The 21123-nt window shown below is 40.2% G+C and overlaps 3 protein-coding genes across 4 annotated transcripts in view; all 3 read right to left on the bottom strand.

Annotated features, from left to right (window-relative positions):
- Positions 1 to 3454, bottom strand: part of nphp3 (nephronophthisis 3) — a 33324-nt gene extending 29870 nt beyond the window's left edge. For both annotated transcript variants that reach the window (XM_053342690.1, XM_053342688.1), the window contains exons 1-8: positions 3435 to 3454; positions 2540 to 2907; positions 2324 to 2449; positions 2078 to 2228; positions 1453 to 1605; positions 1058 to 1191; positions 459 to 619; positions 152 to 308 (exon numbers count right to left, since the gene is read on the bottom strand). In XM_053342690.1, coding sequence (XP_053198665.1) covers positions 152 to 308; positions 459 to 619; positions 1058 to 1191; positions 1453 to 1605; positions 2078 to 2228; positions 2324 to 2449; positions 2540 to 2863 — 1206 coding nt within the window. In that variant the 5' untranslated portion in view covers positions 2864 to 2907; positions 3435 to 3454. The remainder of the gene's footprint in view (positions 1 to 151; positions 309 to 458; positions 620 to 1057; positions 1192 to 1452; positions 1606 to 2077; positions 2229 to 2323; positions 2450 to 2539; positions 2908 to 3434) is intronic.
- Positions 3455 to 5320: 1866 nt separating this feature from the next.
- si:dkey-96n2.3 (uracil nucleotide/cysteinyl leukotriene receptor) lies at positions 5321 to 6268 on the bottom strand. Its single transcript, XM_053342864.1, has one exon. It carries the CDS (start codon positions 6266 to 6268, stop codon positions 5321 to 5323), a length of 948 nt encoding a protein of 315 aa, XP_053198839.1.
- A 946-nt stretch (positions 6269 to 7214) lies between these two features.
- si:ch211-285f17.1 (sickle tail protein homolog) overlaps positions 7215 to 21123 on the bottom strand; it is a 108908-nt gene continuing 94999 nt past the window's right edge. The window contains exons 8-20 of the mRNA XM_053342424.1: positions 20139 to 20278; positions 19828 to 20003; positions 17567 to 17697; positions 16739 to 16886; positions 15576 to 16074; positions 15088 to 15283; positions 14675 to 14961; positions 14245 to 14400; positions 13861 to 13983; positions 12311 to 12391; positions 10579 to 12210; positions 9920 to 10051; positions 7215 to 8866 (exon numbers count right to left, since the gene is read on the bottom strand). Of these exons, the coding sequence (XP_053198399.1) occupies positions 8321 to 8866; positions 9920 to 10051; positions 10579 to 12210; positions 12311 to 12391; positions 13861 to 13983; positions 14245 to 14400; positions 14675 to 14961; positions 15088 to 15283; positions 15576 to 16074; positions 16739 to 16886; positions 17567 to 17697; positions 19828 to 20003; positions 20139 to 20278 (4247 nt within the window). The 3' untranslated portion in view covers positions 7215 to 8320. The remainder of the gene's footprint in view (positions 8867 to 9919; positions 10052 to 10578; positions 12211 to 12310; positions 12392 to 13860; positions 13984 to 14244; positions 14401 to 14674; positions 14962 to 15087; positions 15284 to 15575; positions 16075 to 16738; positions 16887 to 17566; positions 17698 to 19827; positions 20004 to 20138; positions 20279 to 21123) is intronic.

Below are 21123 nucleotides of genomic sequence, written 5' to 3'. Positions count from 1 at the left end.
CCATTGTTTAAATATATACATGTGCATAAACTGTCACCCCCCCCCATTGTTTACATGGTAAAATCAGCTTTTATCTATATTTGGAAATTTTGTATAAATAACTCCTCCTCCCATGTATTCTGTCTTGCCTTGTTCATTTATCATACTGCACCTTGACTTTAGCAGCCTTGTCTGCAGCATTGACCCTTTCCAGCAGCTGCCTGGTAGGTCCGGTCAAATTGTGATCTTCTTCAGTCCTGAGGTAGAGTACCAGGGGATGGCCATCTGGATTCTTCACAAAAGCTTCCTCACAATCCTCCACCACAGAGCTACACACATGCATTTCACACAAACATCAGAACAAAAATAATTTAATGTATTTACAAATGGGATGGAATTAATATACAACCTTTAATAAATGTGGGTACCAAGATTTCATTTTTTTTAAATGTTGGTAGTAAGGGTAATACAAGAATTACCTACTGACAGTGGATTTGACAAGAAGCACACACACAGAGCTCCTTTCAATCTCTTGCTTGCGCTCCACAGCATAAGAGGCAGCGGTGTCCTCTGGGAAGCAGACATTCAGATAGAAATGGCCTAAACCCTCGCACAACCTCCGCAGCACAGGAGAGTGTTTCTGTAATTAAAGAATGAAGCACAGCTTACATTAAAAAAACAGAGTGGCCTAGAATGACTTTCTCAGACATATTTTGGAAAATACAAACTAAATTCCTGAAGGTAGATTCGGGTTAACTTCAGATTAATGATGTCAGTCAGAGACATATGGATTATTTTGTCTATTTCATTGAAGAACAAAAATGCCCCTCAATCAACCAAAAACTTGGAGCAAACCACTTCTGACAATATCAGCTGCTGAGAAATGGCTGTGTGCACATTCTTTCATTACAAGGACTAAAACAAGTGGAAATGAATCTCATTTAACTTCATCCAGGAATCTCCAGTCAAGAAGAAAGTATTTCAGACAGCTACTCATTAACACAAAAATTATTATTCCTTTTTTTGTTTTGGCCATGACGACAGAACCCAAATAGTGAAAACACATAATAATGCCAACCTTGATAAAGATTTCCAGCTCTGCTTTGGTCTCCTGGGTAGAGATTAGGTAGCAGCGTACTGTGTTACTCCACAAGGCCTGAGGCACATGAGGGGAGACCTGAAGCAGACTGGCCACTGCAGCATCCCAGTCATCTGACACAGTGAGAGAAATCAGAAAAGTGTACAAGGCAAAGACGTGAACAAATACAGTACAATCAATGGAGTGAATACCTCAAAAGCTATCCATATTACACACATAAATCTACACCTATTGAAACACTAGAATAAGGACATGAGTGTCATAGTGTTGTAGTATCTACTAGGGCCATGGGGCAAATATATTTAGCTTCTTCAGCCCTGACTTGAAACCATATCATAACACATCCCTTTTTTTTTACTTTAATGGTTGCTTACCTCTGCTCACATTTGCAAAGGGTCCCTCTATATCTATCAAACTATGTGCAAACTCGGGTCCTCGGAAGGTCTGTTGCAGCTGCATCATGCTACCCATAGAGGGCTCACTTCCCAGCACGCCACCAGTCCAGTAGTCACACTGTGTCCCTGCAGCTGAAGACATACAATAAATAAATAATACAATGTGTTTGAAGATTTTTTTTAAACAATACCCTATATTATGCTAGATTATGTAGTGTGCTAACAGGAAATGAAAACATGATGGGATAGCCTGTATCTTTCTGTTAACACTACAACAGGCAGGAGTTACTAGTTATTTCCTGCCTATTTTGGATTTTATGAGTTGTATCTCCACCAGGATACCTTGCCCCTATTAAGGAATAAAAATGTTTCCCTTGTCATTAATATCATACATACTCGTTTCTCAACTGATGTTTATCATTTATATCAAAGTATACACCTATCACAATCTTCAATTATAACAATCCAATTCTATCAATTCAAGGTACATACAATTGAACAACCACCTTAATCAATGATGCTCCTAACAGGGTGTTAAAAAGTCTGTATCTCCTAGAGCATGTTCGGTTGTTCTGACATAACAATGTGGGTTTGCTGGTCTTACCTGTCACAGTAGTTTGGTTGTCATCTGAATCAGAGTCATTTGGATCGTAGACCTGGATGCCCTGAGCCTGCAACTGTTGCAGTTTGGACTCCAAGTCCCTCTTGGCTCGCAGGAGATCCTGAATCTCTTTCTCCTTCGTCTCCCGAAAGATCTATCAATCATTTACCCAAAAAAGAGGTAAGGGCTGCAATCATGACTAACAGAGAGGGGAATTAACTGGTATGTAAAACATCTGGTGTGGTTTACCTTAAACTGTCGTTTTACTTTGTCCCTGTCATGTTCAAAGGTGGCAGCTCTCTCCATAGCTTGGTACTTTGCTTCGAGAGCACTCTCTTTCTCTCTCAGGATCTTCTGGTACGTCTTTTGCAAAGCCTGTTGTCACATTGAGGATGAAGATGATACCACTTAAAGCCCATAGATTTGTGATAAGCTTCAAATTGCTTATGTTAGTGTATTTTTTACCTGTAGCTCAGCCCTCAGTCTTTTGTTCTCCTCATCGAGCTTGGCCTCCTTCTTTTGCATGGATGAGATCTCGTTGTTCTTGCTGACACGGAAGATCTCATACTCTTTGCGGAGTCTTTCATACTCTGCTGCATACTCTAGATCTACAGAGCCTGTGGATTTGAAACTGGCCCCAATCACCCGGGGTCCTCTACGAAAGGAGCTACGCAGGAGCCGGGCTTTGGGCTTGACCTCCACCGGAATCTCACAGGCTTCCCCACCTTCACCTCCGTACCCATCCTCAATCACCTCCCCTGGGCTTACCAAAGAGGATGCTGTCCCCATGGTGGCAAAAACCAGTCAGCATTTTCGGATGCACATGGCTGCTCCTGCACGATGACAGACATGACATGGATATAAGGAAGTGGCATCTATTAGGGAGCATCTGCACGACGCTAGGAAGATTACAGTTTACACTTTTCTGCTGCCCAATTTGTGTCATCCTCCTGTTGTATCATGAACCCCAAAATACCCTGTAACGATACGTGTTATAGCCACCATGCTAACTGACTGTCTAGACACGCAAACAGCTGACACGACCATTACTTTTACATGGAAGCTTCCAGCACCTAGAAAGTGATTTAACGCTTTTTGCAATTAACTAATAGCTGATTATTCCTACCGGTCCAATAACCATAAAGACAGCGGTGTTTGTTTAGCTAACGCAGCGCTAAGTTACTGGAATAGCTCTTAAAACGCTTGACGCAACATTTAGTTACTCACAAACAGGCTAAAAGAATAATACAGAAAGTTGTTTTTTTTGTTACATTATTCAGCTTTGGCGTAACCCTAACAGTAGCTTATAATCAAGGTGGACAATCATAAAGCTCGGTTATATAAACAAGAGTTGACTTACGGTCCCTTCACAGCTTCTTCCTGGCTGCCTTGGTAACAAGTCGGTAATACGAGTGCTCAGAAGGGTCAAAATGGGTAAAATTGTATGTATGTGTGAGCCACTTGTTGGGGTTATGGCAAAAACACATACCCCGTAAGGCAGGTCTTGTGTTACTAGAATTATTATTGTGATTGTATTAATTACACACATATTATGCCATCAATCATTATACTATTGTCGTTGCAGCTCAATTAAGTGTAACAGAGTCACAGGGTTGGGAAGGTTACTTTGGAAATGTAATAGGTTAGAGAAGTATTCGTTACCCTATTTAAAATGTAATAAGCAATGTAACTATGTCAATTACTTAATCAAAGTAATGTAACTTATTGGATTTGATTATTTTTCTAATTTTCTATCGAATGTTTTCTTCTGTTAGGGTAAGTGTACCCATTAAGCCCATCAAAATCTAAGTTCAGGCGTTTTTCATGGATACTGACATAGTTTAGTTTAGTTTTAGTTTCTTATATAGTAAGATTTATCTCTCATTTGAAAATGTATTCATTAGTTCATGTACATTTTGGAATCAAAAGTCTGGCATGGGCTTAATTACCATGTGTGTTCCAAATGGGCCACATCATGATTTATTTACAATATTATACAAATGTTGATTTCAAAGAATTAAAGATGAGACAAGATGAGACGAGATGAGACAATCTGACACACCTAGTTTTCAAGTGCAATTACATTAAAAAAAAATTAAATATGTTTAATGAAGTCAGTTGTTTCATTCAATACTTGAAAATGCTTGCAATAAATGGTTTTGTAGCCTGCATGTTGCAAAAACCTGGGTCTATGCTGGTATAGCTAGTTGTAAGTTGTATAATGAATTCCTGCTCACATTAAACATAAATGCGTGTGTGTTTTGTTTTAGAGGGGAAACAGCTTTCATTGCAGACCTTGATTAAAATAGGCTACTCAATTAGAATTGTATATTTGATAGGGGTTGTTTAGTTCCTTAGTGATCTTAAAAATCTCTATAAAGCAGATCATTGGATACTATGAGCATTACATTAATTAAGTAGGATGCAAACAATGTAGCCTAGTTGCAGTATATGCAGTATATTGGATTATGTTGGAACCCACATTTTAGAGATCTCATCGATGGGTTAAATGTATTCTGAGTCGTGGTTTTAAAGGGCAGCTTTAGATCCCTAACCATAACAACCAAACACAAAACCCCAGTAGAACAAAGCTTTGCATTTTTATCCTTAGCAACAACAATTTTAACTTATCATTTGAATCAAATTTATTTATATTGTCAGCCTATCCCAGGGGAGGAGATCTTGTTACTTTAAAGAGAGACCAATTAGATGACTCCAGAGATGAGCAAGACATGACATTTGGTTGGAAAGTATAAAGTACAATCCAGTTTTATTTTTATTTTTATTTTTACAAAATATGAGGTTTACAAGTTATAAAAAGTGAAATACAAAATAAATGAATGTAAACCCCCAAGATCAAAAATCAAAATGGATATTTCTTGTTTTATGTAAAACATCACAATTTTATAAAAGTCCAACACATAACACATTTCTACATTTCAAGGCTTTAAAGTTAAAGATTTAAAGAAGCAAGTTAGGCGCAGAAACCATGAGCTTCACAGACCACTGGTTTCCTGTAACAACAGAGGTCATGCTACAATTTAACTCTGTGCAAACATTCAGCTGCAGTTTAGCTCTAACTGACAGTTTTCATGCATTATTTAATTTCCAATGTTTAATTGAATAATTATTAATTAATTAAGAATAGTTTGAGAGGTAGGTTTGGGTGGGGTGTGTCTCAGACATAATGGGCAGACACCTCCACAGATGCAAAATGAGAATCATTTGTTTAGAGACATTTATTTGTTACGAAATGTTTTGTGCTGATTGATATTCTTCCCTGTTTTTACAAAACAGCTGAAGCAATTGGCCCCTGTAAGCTTGGTTCAGGAAGAAATACATCACAGGATCCAGTATACCACTAACACACATCAGTGCAGATGTGGCCCGATTGGCTCTACTAAGTGACTCATGGCTTGCTGCTGTCATATTGCCATTTGTGTGACTTTGAATGTAAATTACCCGACTCACATGGTAGGGTAGAAATGCAAAGAGGAAGTTCATCACAATGAGGATGATCATTTTTATAGCTTTATCTTTCACTGGTCTGTCTTCCTGTTGCTTGAGTGACCTTAGTTTCAACAGTATCAGTATGTAGGAAACAAATATAGTGATGAGGGGAATAATAAATGCCACAATAGTGGAAATCAAGGCTTTAGAAGATGGTTTTTCCAAATACAGCTTGCTGCAGATGCCAGTTGAGTTGCTGGTCACATTGTTTTTAGCGAAAAGAATTGGACTCACAGACACAATAATTGCCACCCAAAGTATGCCAACAACTATCTTTGCATACCTAGCCTTTCTCACTGACTTTGATTTTATAGGTAAAACAACAGCCAGGAATCTATCTAGACTGATGAAACTCATTAAATAGAGGCTGCAGTACATGTTAAGGTAAAAGAGGAAGCCTGCAAGTTGACAGACGACATGTCCAAAGGGCCAGTGGCTGTCAGATATGTGGTAAACTATTCTCATGATTAAAATGAGGATGTAAGAGATGTCTGCTATGGAGAGGTGCTGCAGGAAGACCTTCGATGGAGACGTGCTCTTCTGGCGAAAGAAAGCCCACAGTGCCATGGTATTTCCAGGCACGGCAATGATGAAAACCAGGATGTAAAATGTGGCAAAGGAAATGTTCTCCTGGTGGGAGGTACTGCCATGGAAGCCTTGCATCTCTTCTTCAGAGATATTCATTGTTGTTGTGTAGAGGATGAGCCTAGTACAGCATATAATAAACACAAATAACCTGTTATGATGATTCACAACCCTATTAGTAGACTCACCAAGTGTTGTCATAGCAAAACTAAATGACACAATATGAAACTACATGCATCACCACATGCGAACAAAGGTAATTAAAAATAGGAACCACTCCACCAAGATTTCAGCGGAACCAGTATTGCGGAAGACACTAAAGACTAAATAGTAACCAGCAGAAATAAAAACTACGTTACAATCCAAAAAAAGTGCTTCTAAGTTTGTTAAAAAAATAAACTACCTGATAAACACTAGTGATAAACACATCTTTATAGTTAAAAAACACAATTAAAATAACTGCCAATTGAATTAATGATGTAAATACATGATTGATTAGTGTATTTGAATAAAATAAGCATTTTCCCTTTTCTAATTTAAGCAAGAGTTGTACACTCCACTAATCAGTTCATTTAAATGGACCATGAATTTAAAGAGGATTTTCAAAAAATGACTTTCATTACTGTGTGACAGACAGTGAAACAAATTTCAATGTTTTAGGTACTTTAAATGTGAAACCTTATACATCAGTTATAATCAAAGCACTAGTCTTCCTTGATTGATGGTCCCCACACGTGGCACTTGATCAATAACTATTAACAATATTCTTACCTGTAATGAGTGAGTCCCAGAATGCAGAGTTCTACTTTGTATCCTTAGATCATTGAAGTGGAAGTAACTACTAGAGAATCAACACCACTGTTCTGTGGTGTTGATCTTGTTTCTGCATTCATGCACACACACACACACACACGCACGCACACATACGCATGCATGCATGCATGCATGCACGCACACACACACACACACACCCACCCACACACACACACACAAGCATACCCACTTACACAACAGTTACACAGAAAAACAGAAAAATGCTCAATACTTTACAAGCATGCAAGACTTTATTTTTGCTACTCCAACACAGTTTCGTCTTTACCACATTGCTCATTTGTAGTATGATTTAAAGCTTTACAAAAAATGAAAGAAAATCAAATATTTACAAAATCTATCTGTGCAAACATAATTCTTCTTTTACACCACTCTCCTAAAGTATTTGAAAGGCATGCATACATATAAACTTTGGTATGTTAACAAAACTACTTATTTCCTTAGTAGAAGCATCTATGTACATGTGGTAGAACTGATTCATCACTTTGTTTTTTAGTACAGTTTACATTTAGACAACAAGACATGTTAACTTAACGAACCGAGACCATCAGTACAAACACTGAGGTCATAACAAGAGTGCATGTAAATTCCCCTAAATCTTGTGACTGGGTTAGGCCTAAAGTGAGTCATTGTACAACAACTTTGGCAAATAGGCACACTAAAATGAAAATTTGTATTACTCATGATACCACTGTTCATTATCTGTAACAGAAATTGGCAGTTTATATGGGTAACTATGAGAAAATACTCTTAAGAAACAGAAGTTAATAATGAGATCAACTTTAAAATGAATGTATACATTGTGTATACATTCATAAAGGCATTTACAAGGGCTGTGTTGAATGTCTGGCAACATAAGAAATATAGAAGATTAAATATACTATGGTTATTCAATCTCTGCTTTGAAAAATAAAACACAATCTTTACATGGTCTTTGTGATTGTACATCAAGTCTATATTCCCTATTCATAGCTACAGCAAGAAAAATATATTTTCAACACCATGAGAGCCTCCCACTTCAACTACAAAGTGGCAAAACTAAATTTATTTTTAAGTTCCATTATAAAATATTTTATCAGAACATCTGGTGCACCTTCAAGAAAGAATCAAAATCCAAGTAGCAACTCAAAGAGATAAAAGCATTGGTGTGAGAATGCCAGTGTCAAATAAAACATGAATGGGGGGAGTGCATCACTTAATACTTTTACAACAAATTTAAAAAAACAGAATAAAAACAACAAACCAATACTATATATATAAAAAATGAAACATCACCAGGTCTATCTGCTATGCTGTAAAGCCAGAGAGGCGATAATGGGGCTAGGCAGTGTCCTTAGCTGTTGTGGCTGTTGGGATGCAGGATTTGCCGCTGCTGCCGTTGTGGGACCTGTAGCTGGTGAAGCTGGGGGTGTGTATGGTGCGGATGCTCTTTCCACCTGGGCCCAAAGGTGTGGGCGACAGAGGGGAGGGGGAGGAGGAGGAGGATGAGGAGGAGGAGAATGAAGAGGAGGAGGAGGAGTGCACTCGACCATTCTGAGTCTGCGAGGAGAACGAGAGAGCTTTACCTGTGTGCTGTGAGGGTGTAGGGAGTTTGAGGGATCCGTTAGACAGGGAGGGGATGTGGGAGGAGGGCAGGGAACCGGATCGAGGAACGTGAGAGGATAGGATAGAGGACTTTGTAATAGAGGAGGAGGAGGAGGAGGAGGAAGAGGAGGCTGGGTTAATGGGATTAGTAGCATCTGGGCTTTGTGCAGACTGGGAGCTGCCTTTAGTAGAGCTAGGATAAAAAGCAGGGATTTTAGAGATGGGTATAGTAGGGGAAGTAGTTTTATGATCCCCTCCCACTCTTTTAGCACTTCCGTTAGCCTGCAAACAGAGATGCCAAACAGATACTGGTTGTCAAAAAAGAAATCCGGTCAAATAATACATATAAAAGGCAAGACGATGTTAACTAAAACTCTACAAGTTATAGACATAGAAACATACTATGACTACACAAACATTAATATTACTAAGACACAACTAAAAGACACCAAAAACAACATAGACAGAAGTTCTGTTTTTACTAGGTTATGATGAAAGGGGAAACACATGGAACCGAGTCATGTTACCAGGAAACAGAACACTGCAAAGGTTAGACAGAGCGATGGCAGACAGGAGGGGCATCTTTACAACTGCTTGTGAGTTAGAGGATTTGTTAGGCCTTGCCTAGGGGCTGTAGGGCAAAAGTTGAGAAGACAAAGATGCATAGGAGGGCTGGCAAAGATTAGATTACAGGGTTAGGACTGGAAGAGTGAGCGCAGAAAGGGGAAATGCGGGCCAGTATTCCACTGAAACTGATGGCGCAAGATGGTGAGTTTTGGCGAGGTCTTGTGGGTAAGGAAATATACCACCGTGAGGTTAAGAAGCTATGCAGTAATGTTGGGTTTGAGCAGAGGTGCATTGTGAAAAGGGAGGAGCATAGCTGAAAATGTCAGTTAGGTTCGTATTTTAACATAGCCATAAGCATCCTGGGATTTGGCAACACTGTTTAGGAACTCAGCTGTGATGAGAACTGAAGATGTGATGACAACTCAGATGATGACAGGATAGGATTCCACTTTTCTTTGCCATTTTTCCACTTTTTTTGTTAAGTCACCAACACAGTGAAAACCATGAGCAGTGTGGACATGCAGAAGCATACAGTACAGTGATGTTATGGGGTAACAGTCAAGAGTCAAACATGCCTTCTTGTCAGAGCAGACTCGAGAGAAACATTAACAGATCCATAGTTGCCACCATTGTGACTATTTTTTTCACAACACTTGAAATCTCACAGCTTTGGTAGTCTTTTTTCCCACTTATAATACATGCCTAATTTTTTCGATCCCTATTAGTTTATATCCTCTAGTCTCTGGTAAGGCCCTACAGTAAAACTACCTGTCGGAACTGCCTCTGAGCGTCCTGCAGTTTTTGCTGTTTTCCTGCTTTGTCAGTAGTACCCGGCGACTGCCTGGACTTCGCAGACAAAGGGACGGGCATCCGACTAGTAGGGGACGCGACACTGGTATTCTGCAAGGGGATCCAAACGAAAAACAAAACAAGAAATAAAACAAAAGAAAGAAAAAAACACAGCATACAGGAAGTATGAAAAATCAGGACACTGACAGGTAAAAAACCTTTTCATTCAACACCTCAATGATCAACACCAGTAAAAGATCATGCACCCAGTGGGACCATAAACCTTACATTCAATAAACAGTTATACATGCAGTCAAGAATAAGGACAATAACAAAGATTAATCATCATGAGAGGGTCTTTCATAATGAGTTTGTCACTTGCTGAAAACCTCAGTGTTTTAGCAATGAACTGAAGAAGAAAGATGGTAGGCAGGAACCCAACAAAATGCCACCCCTAATCATGTCACCATGATTTTACAGAGGGAGAAAGGCACAGGGGACATTTCCAACATTTCCAAGCACCTGTGGAGTGGATTAATGATTTTGTAATTTCAGTGGTTAGGTTGGAGTGAAGGTAGGTTGGAAACTGAAAGAGAAGGACCCAAAGCCTTGTGGAGCAACAAGAACTAGAGAGAGACCTGTTGTACGGTGCTGGGGGCACTGGGGACAGTGGTGGTGGTGGTGGGGATGACTACAGGTCGAGGAAGGAGTTGAGGTTTAGCCTTCTTCTGCAATGAATTTTTGCTGGGTACTTTCGGGCCAGACCCTTTGGAGGTAGGAAGAGAGGAAGACCTCTTCAGCCCCACTCCTGATATTTTCCCATTCCCTCCTTTTGCCTCCTCTGTGCAAACTGGTTCCTCAGAGGAGCAAGGTCCCATTTCACTTATAGTAGTCTCCAACTGCTTGATGGTCTGTTCTAGGCTGTCCAGTGTCTTGTAAGTGTTCTTCCGGATCTCATCCGTCCTGCCGAGGGAATCTGGGTTCTGCTTCTTCGGTGGAGCTGGGCTTGTTGACTTAGATGTGTCTGCTAAGGATTTTGAACGCACAATCTCAAATCTCTTTGCTTCCTTGTGCTGCCTTATGGTACCATCGGATTCCTCCTCATCTTCATAGACTACCACCTGTAAAGTCTTCTTGCCTGACTTGGTGCCTGTGCGAATGGCCTGGGTCAGCGCTGCTAGCTGTTTCTTGGGGAACTTAAACTTGAACTTCTTCTTACCATCCTGTTTGGCTTCTCCATTTGACTCCATGTTCATTCCACTGTCTGTCAGTTCAGAGATTGAAGATGAAGATGAGGATGATAAGCTAGTGTGGTCTCCGGTGCCCTGTGAAGAACAGACCTTTTTTCCATCAACCACCTGGGTCTCTCCGGCTTTTACCTGCTTCCAACCATTCCTCTCCGTGTCAGACTCCTCACTTTCCTCATCGATGCGCTCTTCCGCTAGCATCCTCTCCAGCTCCTCCTCACACTCAAAGATGGTGGAAAGCCGCTTGTAAGCTGAACGGATGTCCATGGGCTCATCAAAAATGATGATGACAGGCTTCTTGTGGAAGCCATTGTCTGGTGGCGCAGTGGGATCCGATGTGGTGTTAGCTCGGTTAGCGGCACCACCTACAGTAACAGTCTGCACACTTCCCCTTTTGGCATTGACCAGCTCCTGGTACTCACCACAAGACAGGGCCTGAACCTTGGTGTTAGTGATCATAAAGGCTATATTGTCAGGGGGGGGAGGTGCCTCTTCTCCAGGTAAGTCAGGACTGAGACTAGCCTCTTCATCACCCTGATCACAGTTAGTTTTAGGTAGATCACTGTCCTCAATAGGAGCCTTTTTTGGTGGCGCAACAGAATTGTTGGGCCCCTCTTTTACAGTACTGACTGTTGAGGTTGCCACAGGTTCAGGTATTACATGCTCCTGAGTGACTTGACTTTTCTTTTCAGTGTTAATTTTGTTGAGTATATTTCCCTTCTCCATTTCTGCACTGGTCTTCAAGGATTCCGAGCGTTTAACTGGCTTCTTGGGCAGTTTGAATCCCTTCAGTCCAACAGGCTTAGGTGATATTGGTGGAGGGCTTATAGGTGGAGGTGATTTGGGTGGCTGTGACAGTGGCTGCTGCTCCTGCTGCTGTTGCTGGCTTGGAGAATTGTCATTAACATTGACATTTGACACCTGTGATGGAGGCTGTGTGGGCTCTCGGTTCTCAAGGGTTTCTTCTGTTCCAGATGGGGGTGGATGGTCTTTGGGGATCTTTCCAGTCACATAGTATATAACCTGAGAAATGGTAAAAAGGCATTGTTTTAAACCTCTCAAGGTCTAGCATATACAACAACTATACATAATTATCATGGTGACAATAAAAAGTTAGACATACCCCTTGGCTCTGTCGAACAGTAGTATTCCCGTTTTCATCTGTGTCTGGATCTTTATCCTCTCGACTGGGCTCTGAGCTCTGCTAGAACAGTGTGTGAGGGAATAATATTACTGTGCAACTGGTGTGCCAGGTTGCTGTGGATTAACTGAATTCACATACATGGTTGCAGTAGCAGCCGTGGTGTCAATACTTCAGTGAGCAAGTACCCTTCAGCAAAATATCTACAGTATGTACTGCTCAGACTGACTCCAGTTTCATAATGCATGAAATTACTTTTATGTGCTGTTCTGATATTTAATGGTGGATATTAAAATGCATACAGGAACAATTCATAATTATAATATGTTTGAAAACTTAGACTGTAAGCCTCTCTTTTTTAGAACAGCAAGATCAGCTAAAATCTTACCTTATTAATGAATGTACCCTACCCATTCATCTTTTTTTATAGCACCACTATTGTTGAATGGTATTGCAATTAAGTTTTGATTTTATGTTTCAATAAACTGTCTTTACCTCAGAGTACCTAGTGTTTTTATTAACATGTTTTATTAACACATTTTGTTAACACTCTGCTAATCGCTTCTCACACTACTTTCATTTCAGCTAATCAATTTGGGCCATAATCTCTGCATGATTGGCTGCTGTGGAATATTTTATGTTACATAATTTACAGTGACTAGTATCCTAACACATAGTTACACATTATAGTATCAGTTACACTGTGAAAGCTTATACCTACTTACACCACACCAAAGCTAAATCATTTTGATAACTTGATAGCTTGAGAACTAGTCAGATTTCTTGCATGTGAACATACTGTACCTGTCCTCTTTGTCACAATGAACCATATCAAATGCAACTTTTGTTTAATGGCTTAATGTGAGGAAATTAAAGGGTGGTGCTGGTTACACAGGTGTAAAGCTGGGAAAGCAAATTGAAGTAAAGTTGAGCACAGACGCAGAGAAACAGAAAAGTAATTCCTCAGAAATAAGTGAGGGAGAGAAGCATGCAAAGTGGTCTGACTGACCTCTAGTGAACCAAGTCTGCAAAAACAGGTTGTGTCTACACATTGAGTTTTAACTATGTTGTTTCTCTCAATTGTCAATCATTTAAGAAATATTTAGTGTGATGATTTTGTATGAAGACATGTCATCAAAGAAAGACACAAGACGATTTAATTGGCTGTAGAATACAGTGCTGAGGTCTTTATTTATTTGGAGAAAAAGACAAGCGATAATTAAATCAGTGACAAAACACATCATTGTCTTGTCCAGACACACAAAAGACACAGCATCTTTTCAGAGCTTTCATTTTATGCAGACTTAATCCCGAAGAAATATTCAAGCTGCGATATCCAGCAGAATCAGAAGAGGGAAGAAAAACAAGGCAGCAAGTAAAGGAGTGTTTTGGAGGCAGCTGTTACAGGTTTCTCTCGAGCCAAAGCAAGGGTGCAAAAGTTGTAGAAGTGTTAGACACAGCCATCGATTGTATCAGACAGTTGGCAGAGGCAGGCAGTTAGCTGGACAGCTGTACGGCGACATACATTTTACCTTTTTCTCTTTGAGGGGCAATAAAGCCCCAGGTCTTAGTTCTCTGATTTGCGGTTCAATTCGAGTGGTGGGTTCTACCAAATTTTTCACCCCTATATCCTTAACTTTGCACTTCTGGAAAACCTGAAGAGTGGAGAAAAGCGAGGGGGAAATGGGGACAAGGATTTTGAGGAGGGAAGGATAATATAAAATCCTACACGTGACAAAATCAGTTGTAAGTGCCCATCCTTTGCCACTTCTGAGGAAGTCAACCACCATGGGAAGAAATGATAAGCAACCCGCTACCACAGTGCAGAAACCAGCAAAATCAAGTAGGCCTTAAACCTATAATATGTTTTTGTTCACATATCTGAGGGAATGTATGTGTGTGTGAGTGCATCTAACCTGGAGCTCTGCCATGATCTTGTCGCCTTCATCCTCCTCTTCTCCAGTGATGGACGCAGGGACAGGAGGAGGGGTCACAGACTTTGGCTTGGTCTCTGGTGGAACCTTTGTGGGCTTGGGTTGAGGAGTAGGAGTTGGGCTCTCCTCTTCACCCTCCTGCAAAAATAGATGAGAAGGAAACTCATAAAGGAAGCCATAAAGCAATACTTTAATTTTTAGTAACATTCCAAGGAGCAAGATTCAAGAAAGGCGTCACTAGTTAAAGGAATAGTTTGACATTTTGGGACTGCTTTCGAGCAAGATTTAGATGAAAAGATCCAATACCACTCTTAGGGTATGTCTGTTTGGTAAGTGAGGAACTAAAACAAATCTTATAATTTAGAGATTTGGTTGGATCACATTTCGATAGACAAATGCTCAACAGACTGACCTGAGCCGATACAGACTCCTTTCTGCTGGTATAAACCACCTCGCCAGTTCGTGTGGTTGTCATGCCTGAGCTCGAGCTGGGGTAGGTCTTTCTCGGAGGAGGTGGTGGTGGGGACTTGCTGGACTTGTCAGACCCCTGCTTGGTAGAAGTGTCAGTGGGCCCAGACTTGGTGGTAGTCTTTGAGGGTCTCTCCAGCATAGGTTTGGATGCTTTCTCCATCACAGGCTTTGGTAGTTTCTCAGGCCCCTTCTTGGCTGGTTTGTCTGAATGAGACTCCATTTGGGGCTCTTTTACATAGTAAACAGATTCATTTAGTTATGCAAGTTATGCTATTAAGATATCCCTTCAACATAATATTAGTTGTACAGGATAATGTTTGTGTCTTTAAGTTACTTTTGTAGATTTGTACGTACCTGTTGGTGACTCAACAGGGCTATGGATGTCTTGTTCTCCAGTGGCAGCGAGGACCAGTCCGGGGTTCTCTTCCACATCTAGATTGGGAATGCCCTTCATCATATTGGCCTGGGCCTCCTGGAGGATCTTATCAAACTCTTTTCCGTCATATTGACCCATCTTCTGCCTCCTCTCTTCCCATTCCTTCTCTGCTGCCTATTAAGAGAACAAGAACGGAGAGAGAGAGAGAGAGAGAAAGATTCAAACAGGGTCTCTAATTCTGAGGAAGCTGAGTGAGTAAATGTTATTCCTGGGAAAACTATAATTTAATTGAATAAATTAGAGTAGTGGGCAAAACAATGATGTTCATTGACCAGACTTTGAGTAATTGAGCTGATTGGTTTGGCATTTAACAGAGGCCAATGCAAGAGACTGAATATCACCACTTCACTTTGTTGGATCAAAATAAATCAAGACCAAATTATATCAGGAAGGGGACTAAGCATACCTCTATGGACATAGCTCTGTTTTTGCATTTGTCCTGACTGTTCTGCAGCTCCTCTATGATAAGGACCTGGTTGGCAGTGCCGTTGCTATTATTCACTGGGTTCCCATGTGTCTTCTTATGACGGCCGGGACTTGGTGGATTTGAGTCTGCCACCATGGGAGATTCCCGGCCTTGACTCTTGCTTGGGATGGGACTGGGAACGTGAGTGGGACTGGGGGTGAGCGGAGGACTGGGCTGAGTGGTCAAGGCTGCAGACTGCTGGGACTGCTGCATTTGGACCGGGGAGCTCTGGACATGATGGATGACCACCGGTGAGGAAGGCATCACCTCTGATCTGATAGTGGAGCTCTGAGGTTCCAGTGGGTCTGCTGTGGAGCCAGGTTGGACTGATGCTGAGGGAGCTTCAGCAGGGACCTCTGATGCTACTGTTGAAGGGTTGTTATCTACTGGGACATTAGCCACAGGATCAGGTCCTTTCTGAGGGCCCTCAGTAGCACATCTGCAGAGATAAGAGAACCAATATGTGATACAAGCCCTGCAGAAAACAATATATAACAAAACTCAACATTTATGGAAATCCATTTTACAACCAAAATGAGTATTTATGCTCTTTTTGATTTATTTTTTATTCAGACTGGAAATACATCAAACCCTATAATAAAGTTGATAAATCTAGATGATTAATTCTGCCATGAGGGATGAAAACACACCCAAAACTTATGATGCAATATCTTTTGGTTTGGTAACAGGGCATACTTGAAGTAAAAGACAAGAAAGTCATGGTGAGAAATTGAGAGAGAGTCGAGAGTAAGTTTGGTATCTGTGACATATTAAAATGTGAATGAAGTGCTGCAGTGTCCACAAAATTAATTCACTTATCGCTTCAGTAAAGGCGATGAAAGTAAATCAAATTTGATGCCGCACTCCTCTGTCCATACAGAATGACCTCTTTGATGAGATGAAGGCCAGCTTGCCAGAGTAATCAAACAGTACAATCTCCCACATCACAGAACCCTGTGAGTAGCTCTGTAGAGCGCTTTTTGTTTTCATCTTCCATTCCCTGTCTCTCACCCTCCCTATTCCTCCTATGCTCCAGCCCCTCCTCCCCCGATCCCTACTTTATCTCCTCTGACATTTTTTTCTTTCTTTTATCTTTCCCCTACCTTCTCAGACTGCTCAATGTATCAGTCAGGCCCTTGACCCTTTTCAGCATGCTGTCCAGTTTATGGGGCTCCTCCTTCAAAAACTTGACGGCTTCCACTTCCACCCTGAGCACAGCCCTCATCCTGGTTTGCAGGGCTGGGAACTCTCCTGCAGAAACACACATTAAGAAACATGCATGCATTTTTAAAACAGTTAATTGTTTTACTTTTTTTTTTTTTTTTTTTTTGACCAATTAAGTTTTTGTAAAGTTTCCAGAATGTTTGTTTTAAAACTGCTGATAGTTGATATCTCGTGCAAAATAATATTTCATCCTTTACAAGTATACAATTATTTCCTACATTGTTTGCATTTAGACTATTATGACACTACAACTTTCAATTAAACTTTATTAATACCACTTTTAGGTTTAACAGCTCTTTAAGGCTAATCCACACCAGCTATTCACTAAGACATTTAAAATGATTTAGAAATACATTTATTGAACAATTAAATAATTAAATAACTTTTGAGAGGGAAATAGAGTTTCTTTTTTTTAATACACAAGTTTAGTATCTGAAAGTCCATTATGGGAGAGATAACCACCACATCTGCAGTAAACCACAATATTGGCTGATATGGCTGGGACACAATTAAACATTACCATTTATTGAGTTTTAGCCCTATTGGCTGATATCCAATGTTGAACAAGTGTCAGGCTAATATCATACAAACTAAAGTATGATATTCTTGTACGTCAATATTCCGTCTTGTACGTCAATAATAAAACAAACCACTAAACATGACTAAAAACTGGTTATGTTCCCAATAGTAAATATATTCGCTGTTACCTTTGAGTCCTGCCAGAGATTCGCCCACCTTCCTCAGAGTCACTGCTCCCTCTTCCACGTCCTTCAGGGTCACCACTCTGTGTGACGCTGCAGAGTCCTTCTGCAGAGCGCCTACATACTGCTCCAGCTCACTGCAGAAACCGAAACACGTTGGACAAAGAAGGACATAGAATTTATGGTTGTAAGAAAATAATCAATTTGTGACTTTAAAGAATGTTGGCAAAAGTACATATTTTCAAGGACAGAAATGAATGGAAACATGACACAACAATACCTGTTCAACTGTTCTCTCCTCTTTTAAACAAATCAATATTTCCGTAAAAAGCCCATGATCAAATATCTCATTGTAGTTATGTTTTCCTGTTATACTGACAGTCTGACATCTAATTACAGACTGACATCTAATTAGGCTCAATTTGATTGAAGGAAATCAGATGGACAAAAAGAGTTTCACAACTATGAATATTTACTCTTTACAAACACCAGGGGGCAGGACACAATCATGTATCATATAGCTCACAAAGTAAGACTGACTGAGGGAAGTTTTTTGAACATGATCTATAAGAAAGGGAGAAAATTTGAATAGAATAAGTACGAAGATTAGTACTGATTAATAGACTTTCCCCTTAGCAGTGCACTTTCTTGTCCAAATCAGATTGCTTAGATTAGATTGAATTGGATCTCATTCCAAAACCACAAATGTTTACACATCGATCTAAGGATTATTTGTGAGACAGCACTTCCTCACATTAAAAACATACCAAGCTGCTTCACAGCCATCCCAGCGCTTGAAAAAAATGGCTTTTCCGAGGGGAAATGTGCAGGAAGATAACATTGTGTGCAGTGTTGGATTGCATGAGAATGACTAAAATGGTGTTTCATTGTGGCCAGGTACCCTTGAGAAACCCTCTTTTGTAGAGGTCCCCTGAAGGGAGTGGAGAAAGGCAATAAGGAGGCAGTGTGTTAAATGCCCTGTTACGCCATGGCCTATTGGTAATAGGAATGATGATGGGAAATTCTAGCTGATGTGAAAGAAAACAGATTTTCCTTTTTTATGAAGTCTCCCACAGACAAAAAAACAGACACACTAAATCTCCATAATGTGTATCTGTGTGTCTCAGAATATAACAGGCAGCTTTTAAAGATAGCCTAATGAAATCCTAACGATAGTAGAGACAGCATTGTGTGCTTTTATATTCTCCAAGAGCAACACTGTAGATTACTGTATATTATCAAATTAAACTTACAGTATGGGATCCTAAACATGTGACTCAAGATGAGAAAATGACTTCAAAGTTTGTGAAGTTTGTGAAAGCCTATAGGCTCTATATTTTAGCTCAGAGGAACCTTTGTCATCAACATCAATAATGTGCACTGACAATAACAAACCATCCTATTTAAAACTCCTGAGAATAATTAGTTTCCTTGCTATTGCCAGCATTCCCTTTCAGGTATCACGATCAAACTATTCCCCATTGTACCATTTTCAAAACATTTTGTTATAGAAGTGCTAATTTAGGTCATGATAGATTTGGTTCTCTGCCTGAGAGGTCAGTGGTTTTCACACCATGGTCACACACTGGTCTTAATGCCAAGGAGACCTTATTACCAAGCCTTATTTAAGTGCCAGCAGTCTTGTTTTTGCTGACTCACAACTGGCTGGATACCAAGGGTGAAAGAGAACTTAATCCACTGATTTCCGCATGTTCATTTCTCAGACTCCATGAGCTGCTATCATTGTGTTTATTGGAGAATATGTTCACCACTGTCTAGCAAGACAATGTTGTTTGACCTTGCCTGTAAACATCCAAATAAAAAGGATTCAATTACTAGTCCCTGTTGGCAAGAGGAGGCAAGTAAATTAAAATAAGAGCAGGGTAGTGAATAATTACTCCATAGTTGGGTCCATTGTTCTTGGCTGTCTCTAAGACGCAGGCATAGCTTGCCTGTATAAACCTGTGGGCTGTAATTTGGAGGGCGTTGGCTTGTCAAAGACTTTGAGAGTGAATAGCTCAGGTGAGCTGATAAAAATGTATTTTGGGGATTTCTTGAGTAGAAGCATCTTGACAAGAGCCATATGGGTGTGCACTAAATAGCCTTGATATTTGTACAATATATCTCATGAGAGCAGTAATAACCCAAGTAAACTACTAACAATAAACAGACTGTCATGAATGCAAACAACTCAAACTATCCATTTAGACTAGAGACAAAACAGGAGCTGGTATGGAAGTAAATCAGTGCATCTTGAGCAGTCTTACCCAAGTTGTGTGAGGACACGCTCCTCCAGACCCAAGTACTTGTGCCTGTCTTCTTCCACCAAAGCCCTTTGCTTCTGGACAGGGTCCTCCAGACGACGCATTGCCTCTGCAAGTTTAACACTGATTTCCTGTTCTGCCCGCTTCAGCTGAACTCGCAATGCCTCCTGGTTCTGGAGCTGAATGGATGCACATAGTGGAATTAAATATTAGAGGAGCAGGAAAAGTATGTGTGTATGTATTGTGCTTACATATCAGACAGTAGGCATCTGAATGGACACAACCACAAATGAATTAAAAAGAGACTGTCTTACCTGCAGCTGTCTCATCTGATGCAGTTGCATCCTGAGGTCAGAAACATTCTTCCTGAACTGTAGAAGGTTGACTTTGAGAGGAACTGAGCTCTTGTCTGATGGGGCTACAGTATTCTTTGCAGCCAAGACTGGTGAACCACCTGGACCAAGAAAAAAAAATCAAGTTTAGGTTAATTTCCTGAAGAAAGTACCTAAATAATACCCTTGCCCTTATACTACAATAGAAAATACACCTAAAATGAATGCAGAAGCACATTAAAGCAAAAGGATACTTCTCCCCTCTGAGGAGCGTAGCAATAGTTGAGACTCTGCCATCCTGTCTGACTCTAAAAATTATTGGTTAGACTGCACATGTCAGGAAACACATATTCCCTGGCAACACAGTGGTCTGACTTAATGTTTCTTATGTTTAATAATGATTGCCTGAACTCTCTGTGGCGTCTTTTTCCTGCACAAGAAGCACATTCATATTGCCTGCACCTCTGAAATCTCTGTCAGCTGATTTCGGCATTTCAGTCACCGCTAGAGAGGGAGAAGAGGTTGAAACCATGGAAACAGGGCAAGTTAATATTTGCGGTTTTGGCCAAGAGCCCCTAAATAGCCAACGAAAATAATAATCTAATTCAATCCACTCTCAGAAACTGCAGCACGAGTTTGATGATCTTTAGTTATTTTCAGTGTGCATCTACATGCATCTACACATAGATTGTCATCATCTGACGGACTTAATTTAATATTAGTCATTAAATGGACTCAAATCTGGACTGAAAACATTAATATTTAAATAGAAGAACATTTTCTCACTTAGTTTTAGTGGTATTTAGGCATTCAAATCATTTGGGTTTGGTAGTCCAGATTTAGAGATATGTCTATAGAGATTTTTTCCTTTACAACGGAGGAGAATTTATAGCAGCAACAAATTGTACTTAAAAGAAATAACAGCAGTATCTCTTTCTAAAAACAATGTATCCTTTATTCTAGATAA

This window comes from Scomber japonicus, chromosome 21 (genome assembly GCF_027409825.1).
Source record: "Scomber japonicus isolate fScoJap1 chromosome 21, fScoJap1.pri, whole genome shotgun sequence".
Lineage (NCBI taxonomy): Eukaryota > Metazoa > Chordata > Actinopteri > Scombriformes > Scombridae > Scomber > Scomber japonicus.
Note: the sequence above shows the minus strand (reverse complement) of the source record. Positions and strands in the feature narration are given on the sequence as shown.